The following is a 7,353-nucleotide window of genomic DNA, read 5'->3' on the forward strand; positions in this document are numbered from 1 at the left end:
TAGTTCTCCAAAGGGTAACAGGAGGACACAAACTAGCGTCCTCCCGTTACCCTAAGCTCAGTATACCGCAAGCTACAGCTCGCGGTATACTGAGACGCCGCAGCCGGGACGGATCACGACTCTTTTGACGGGATCCGCCCAGCTGCGTGAGTGACAGCTGGCTCTGCCTATCTAGAGGCAGAGCCAGCTGTACCCGCCCCCTCCCCCGTCCGTTCCGCCAGTCAGCGCTGGCAGATCGGATCGGTAAGAGGGGAATGCAGCCCCTCCCCCTGTCACGGCAGAGAGCCGTGACAGGATCGAGAGGTGAGGGAACCCGGTATGTGTTCCCTCACCTCCCGTTCTACTGAGCCGACCTGTGACAGTCTCATTGTCACAGGTCGGCTTAGAACTATGAGATGAGTGGAAATCACTCATGTCATAGTTCTCCTTTAAGCAGGGGATGTTCCTTTTTGTTAAATCCAAGGCAGCTTCTTTGTATTATTTGTTTAATGCCGGCATCCTACATTCTTTTATGCTTTAAAGAAGGATGTTCTCTAGGTCATACATTTGTAGACCGGTTGATTGATCTGTATGTGTAAGAGAGCAAGTTTTTAGGTCGATTTCTTAAATCCCTAATATGCCATTTCCAAACCAAGGGCATTAATATGGAGTTGCCTCTTCCTTTGTGGTTACAACTGCCTTCACTCCTCCGGAAAGGCTTTCCACAAGATTGTGGAGTGTGCCTGTGGGAATTTGTGCCCATTCAGCCGAAAGAGCATTTGTAAGATCAGGTACTGATGTTTAACCGGAAGACCTGGCTCGCAATCAGATTTCAAGTTCATCTAAAAGATTTTCATTAGAGGTAAAGTCGGGGCTCTATGCAGACCACTTGAGGTACTCCACACCAAAGTCATTAATCTGTGTCTTTATAGAGGTAGCTTGGTACACTGAGGCACAGTTATGAAAAAGGCCTTTCCTAAAGTGCTGTTAAAATGTTGGAAGCGCACAGTTGTCTAAAATGTCTTTGTATGTTACAGAATTAACAGTAACAGTCACTGGAAGCCTTTGAACTCTGTAACTTGGAGTTGTCCACATACTTTTGATCATATAGGTAGGTTTGATGGTCAGGTGTCAGCAAACTTTTGGCCATACCATGTATGTCTCTGTTCGGTTGCCTGAAGACATAGCTGAACAAGAATTCTCTGGAAAAAATAACAATCAAACAAGTTAGAAAGCCATGCACCTTTAGATTTCAGCACCACAGGATGGTATTCATCAGCCGACGGGACACGCAGCTGCTGAATACTTGAACAGTGACTGCATCTGATTGAATGCAGTCCCTGCACAGCCAACAATTTTCCACCTAGCTACTTAAAAAAGTTGGTTGAAAAATCAACTTTTGTCAAGCCAGGTGGTGCTGACAGGGCCACCCACAGCTCAAATTTCAGCCAATACAGCAGGATTCAGAAGAAATTCGAGCAGTGTATGGCCAGCTGTACCCAGGTCACTGTTGTATCCCAAGATAAGACTGCACCAGAATATGCATGCCACTCTTTATTACATGGGAATGTTCAATATTGTTTATGTGACCACCAGCAGACACGAGTGCCTGATGGTAATCAAATCAAGCCTCTTTATCTGACTTCCGTGTAAAGTCAGTAGACCCTTCTTCAGAATTCTTCTTATCAGCAATTTATTTAACCATAATCATATTTGTGTTTGTCATTCTGGTGATGTTCACATTATGGGGATTACAGTATTAAGTCATATTGTGACCATCTGCATTTCCAGGAACCACTGCATTATACCTCTTCCTAGGAATGCACCCAGACCTGAGCAGTAACTACCCTAGTTCTGAGACCTTTGAGGAGATCCAGTTCTTCAATGGACAGAATTACCACAAGGGGATTGACTGGTATGTTGCCTCTTTTTTGCTGTTGTCAGGAGCTGTTAATAAAACAGTGTAGTTGAGGCTCCATTAGCATTGAAACATTATAAAAACACATATGTGCCTGTAACCTTTTGCTGGATTCTCGAGTGTATTAAAATGCAGAAAAACACAGACCAAAGCATGCCAAAATTCACATTGAATCACATGAAAACACTTGTGCCTTTTGAGGGGTAAGTGGCTTTGAGGTGAATGGGGCCTAGATTGATTGCTATAAGATCTTGCCTAGGATTGTCTTGGATTGGGGTGGCACATAGTTATTACCCCCACTTGGCACATAGTTATTACCCCCACTTGGCACATAGTTATTACCCCCACCAAGCAAACACTAGGTCTGAGGGAGTATATGTGAATAGGTAAAGCGATTTTACATTACATCTAAAACTGCATGCAACCTTAAAGCGTATGTCAAGACAAAATACAAAAAAACAGAAACATGCTGTCTCTGCAATACATACACATTTTCCTGTGTTTTATCCCTTTAAAGACTCTGCAATATGTGTGGCAAAAGTTAAAAAAGATTCTCTATCTGTCAGTATTACTAGCTCAAAGTGTGAGATAATGGACTGTCATGCTAAATCAAACAGCACGTATTATGTGTATTTGTTTTTCCAGGTATATGGAGTTTTTCCCCATTCCATCCAACACCACTTCAGACTTGTACTTTGAGAAGAGTGCCAACTACTTTGATTCAGAAGTAGTTCCCAGGCGCGTGGCTGCATTGCTTCCTAAAGCCAAACTCCTCACCATACTTATTAATCCTGCAGACCGCGCTTATTCATGGTATCAGGTAATCTATATGTCTGTTTGTTCGATGGCTATTGCAAGTTTCTTTTTTAATTTCCTGATTACAAAAGTGTAGACCCACAATGTTATTTCTCCTTTTTTCAATATTATTTATATATCTGCTTGACACTCTGTTCACACCTCTGCGTTAGCTTGTTTGCGCATATTAGCAAGTGTTTTGTTTAGTGTGTCGCCTGGCGTGTTTAGTGCATTTTGTACATTTTAGCGAGCAGATTTAAATACATTGCTTTGAATGGACATACGCTCGCAAAAACATGCACAGAAATGTGCAAAATGCTTGTGTTGCGTCTTTCCGTTAAAGGCTATAGGGCCAAACGTGCTGTAATCTGGCAAAAGATTTTCTTACATTTTTTTTTCTTCAATCAAGAATCTTTTCTACATTGCTGCTAGAGGCACTGGGTTCCTCATGGGGCAGTTTCCAGGTCTGGAGCTGTTGATATTGCTTTAGCATTTGACCTGTCTCTGAAGACTTACATAGTTATTGGGCCCATCAGGTCTCATTTACTTTCCTAGTTGTTTACATTTATTCCCTGTCCTGCTAGTTTTGCTGCAGAAGGGGTTAATGCAATGGGACTGAACACTGATGTAATCTGCTGGGGGGAGTGTTGCTTGCGTGCTCCATGCTTTCTTTCTTGCCATGCGGCATTGAGGAAGCATCTTCCCCGTTGCTGCTCATGCCACATGGAAGGGCCCACGTAGAGTGTCTAGTCACTGCCAGCCATCTGACCCTCACTACCTGCTGTCAGGTTTCATGAGTACCTGAAGACTTTTACCTTAAACCTATATGTTGCCTGACTGCTGCGCAGTTGCAACATGTGTGATTCTAGGCACAGGCCAGAGTGTTCCTTCTGCAAGAGAAAGTTTACAGCCTCCAATCTCAGATTTAAACTCCCTAGTCCAGGAGTCGTTTGACTTTCTGCTTCCGTGGAAATCTTAGGTCTGATGGTAGCCTCCTTTTGAGGCAGTTCCATTTGTCCAATTTCACTCTATTCAGGGGTTCAGGGGAATGGTGGCAAAAGACAGGGTGACTGGGTGCAATGATCTTTTGTTTAGTTTTTTTGTGGTAGGTGATGGGGTTCAGTGGTCATTCCTTTGTGATATGTGTAGTGGGCATTTTTTTCTATGTGACAGGGTGATGGGGTGCAGTGGTCATTTTTTTGTGACAGGACGCCAGATTGTAGTGGTAATTTTTTGCTTTAGGACTACATACTGGTATCATTTCCCTGCATTTTTTTATCTTTAGCAAATTCAGGAAAAAACGATTACACACAACTGTTCCACCTGTGATATTTCCAGCCTTTTTGCATTGGCAGGCCCAGACTTTATTAGGGCCGATCCACACTAGCAGTTGCACTACAACACACAGCTACCAGTGTGCATTGGCAGGCACAGTGCTAGTGCGCCAACCCTGATGCACATTTTTTTGTTTTGGGGTTTTTAAAGCTTTATTGTAAAGTCACAAGTGGCATTTCATTAAGTTCTTTGGGCACAGAGGGGTGGATGCATGCAGTACTTTTTTCAGCGCACACCACCATAAGATAGTGGTGTGAACTGAGCCCATTAGAAACAAGGCAAATTGCCTTGTCTAGTGTTAGGGCTGCACTGGACAAAGCGGGCAGTGCAGCCCCAACACATCTGGTGTGACTCCATCCTACTGTAAAAAGGCATTGACAAGCTTTAACAAGTTTTTTTTGTTTTTCCACAACGCCTATTTAGTATGAGCCCCTAAACAAAGAAAACGTAACCCACAAAAACATTGTGTGTTTTATTTTAAGATCAGCCCATTAACATTATTTTTTCTTTTTAGCACCAGAGAGCCCATGATGACCCCGTGGCCCTGAAATACACCTTCCAAGAAGTCATTACTGCTGGGCCTGATGCTCCTTCAAAGTTAAGAGCTCTACAGAACAGGTGCCTTGTCCCAGGATGGTACTCCACTCATATCGAACGCTGGCTAAACCACTTTCACGCTAACCAGGTGACTGATGCCATCATCCATTACATTTAATATGTACTTTTTCATGAGCAATTTATTTCACAAAAGAAATAATATTGTTCACTGTTTGGGAATTTGAAGATACGCCTCAGTCAAAAACAATCCTTTCAATATATGCAGGACAAAAAGCCTGCCGAGAATGGATTTTATCCAGCTGCTGTTGGTGATGCCTGCCAGTACAATGTATGTGCTTATCATATCTGTTTAGAGCCCCCCATGGTAGACTATCACTTTGACCTGGTGATGGACTAATACAGTAAATCTAAACACAATCACAAAAATCTCTAAGTTTAAAGACATAACTGTAATAAATAAAATTTTAAAAAATACAGCTTTAGTTAAAATTCTTCTGCAGGCACTACCTGTTATGGAGTGATAACTATCCCCCTTTTCTACTCCTGCATTGCTACCCTGTCGCATGCACTTCTGGTGGAGACTGCAAGCAGCCAGGCTAACACACATTGCCCTGGCACGGTCCACTTTTGTCTTTTGTCCTAAACCTGAATCCGGAGCAACATTGTGCAGCCAACACTAGAGCAAGTGCATGTAGACAGGAAGTGGCTGAAGGGGGTTGTAGAAGATCAGTAGCAATGAGTGAAAACAGTATTTCTTTCTTGTCCACTGAGGGACGCAGGAAGAAGTCCTTAACCTGTGGGTTATTCTGCTGTCCACCTTTTGTCCTCTTCATTTTCTTCTCTACATCACGGCTGCAGCTCTGTCTCCTCAATTCCAGCTCTCTGGCACAGTCAGCCTAGCTGTGGAATGCTTTCCAGTTCCAGAGCTGCTGGTATTCCCTCTGTGCTTTTCCTGACTCTAAAGACTCACTTATTGAATGGGAAGGTCAGGCTGAGCACCAGATGCTACCTCAGTTATTTAGGCTGTTGGGCAACTTTATTCCCCATTTCAGATGGTTTTTGCATGGAAGACTATAACACTGTGGGCCTCATGCTGACATTGTCCTCTGGGTGGAGTGTCATGCACTCACTCCCTGCTCTATTTTCTGTCATACCGCATTGAGGAAATATCTCCCCGCTGCTACTCCTGCTTTTGAAGAGCTATGTCGAACTTGGATCTGTTTCTGCCCACCAGTGACTTTAGTAAGCTCCAGCCTTCCGACACTCGCCTATCAGCAGCCTTTTACCCTTAGCGTATATGTTGCTTTATTGCCATGCGATCGCAACAGGTCTGATTCTAGACAGGGCTTTTATTAATGCAGTGCAGACCGCTCTGAAACCAGAGGACTAGCTTGTTGCATCAAACAGTGCTTGGGCTATTTAAAACTCTTAAGGGCACAAAGACTTTCCTGTTGCATCTGCTTTTCTAACTATTTCTCTATGGGTCCTAATATCCTAATATGTTATAAGAAGTGGTTTATTCCTATTGTGGAACCAGTAGTGTCCCGCCTAAACAAATCACCTACTATATGGTAGAGGGCATGCCTGTCTTTAGAGTAGTACTAAAGCCACAGCTTTTTTATTAGAAGTACATCCCTCTTGACATAATAATGACAATGCCACTCACATTTTACTGGTGCAGCATCGAGCTTACTCTGTGCAGCTTTACCAAATGTCTGGACAAAGAGTGAGCTCTTTGAATGTAAACAAAAGTCTCTTGATAAATCTCCTTGGAACGGCATGATCCATCATTCCTAGTGCAGTCATGCATGTACGCCCAACAGGAAGTCATAGTTTTTTTTCATCTGGACTTCCTCTGCATGTCCAGCACAGGCAATGGCTGCATGTATTCCAGAGCTCGCTCATAAGAGTGGCTCTATCAGGGCTCCATAGGGTCCTACAAGTTAAAGAAGAACTCTGGATAAATCAAAGTTTAACCCTTGCATTGGGGCTACTTCCGCACTGCAAGGGTTAAGTGCTAGTTTTGTCTAGGGATCTAAAATAACAGAGTTATAGTCACAGGACCACAATCCTGGCTGGCTGTTAGACCAGTCCTTTCAGACTGCGTCCTTCCCTTCATCCGATTCTGGCTGTGACCTTACTTTGTCAAACCATGTCTGACTGGTCAAAATCTCTTAAATGAAATCAAACATCTCAGCTTGCATCTCACACATATTGTTGCAGAATGTGGTATAGCTACAGACTGGAGTTTCACTCCTTGTTCCCTCTTCAGTTTCTCACCTCCAACCTTCTTGTGTTACCGCACAGACTAGCAGATCTTCATTGAGCCCTTTCAGGTCTTCTGGATCCAGGTGTTGATGCCCCAGTTGCTGTGGCAAAACAGTTTCAGGGTCTTACTCCAACCTGTTAACTTTTCTGAAGCCCAGAGGGGGCATATGCCCCATTCTGAAACCTAAAGCTCTGACTGTTTTCATTTGAGTCTGCAATTTTGCATGGAATCTACCGAATTTGTCACCAACTCCCTTCACAATGGAGACTTTCGAGCTTTTGTGGACATTGAAGATGCTTACCTACATGTACCCATCTTTCCAGTGAATCAGCGATTCCGACACTGCTGTGGAGTCCCTGCACTACCAGGTCATGTCCCTGCCCTTTGGCCTCTTGTATGCATGTCAGGTAGTCACCAAGGTGCTGGCCCCAGTACTTTGCCCTGCTGCATTCCCATTGTGGGATACTTAGATGACCTCCTGAGGAAGCAGTCAGTGTGA

General features: G+C 43.7%; 1 protein-coding gene across 2 annotated transcripts in view; it reads left to right on the forward strand.

The window, feature by feature from the left end:
• Positions 1-7,353, forward strand: part of NDST1 (N-deacetylase and N-sulfotransferase 1) — a 59,427-nt gene that overhangs the window by 47,795 nt on the left and 4,279 nt on the right. Inside the window, exons 9-11 of one of the 2 annotated variants that reach the window (XM_018555592.1) lie at positions 1,771-1,894; positions 2,543-2,717; positions 4,542-4,712. In XM_018555592.1, the coding sequence (XP_018411094.1) occupies positions 1,771-1,894; positions 2,543-2,717; positions 4,542-4,712 (470 nt within the window). The remainder of the gene's footprint in view (positions 1-1,770; positions 1,895-2,542; positions 2,718-4,541; positions 4,713-7,353) is intronic. The other variant, XM_018555594.1, reaches the window with a different exon arrangement.

The sequence above is a fragment of the Nanorana parkeri genome, unplaced genomic scaffold, assembly GCF_000935625.1.
Source record: "Nanorana parkeri isolate BGI_ZX_2015 unplaced genomic scaffold, ASM93562v1 scaffold203, whole genome shotgun sequence".
In the NCBI taxonomy this organism is placed as follows: Eukaryota; Metazoa; Chordata; class Amphibia; order Anura; family Dicroglossidae; genus Nanorana; species Nanorana parkeri.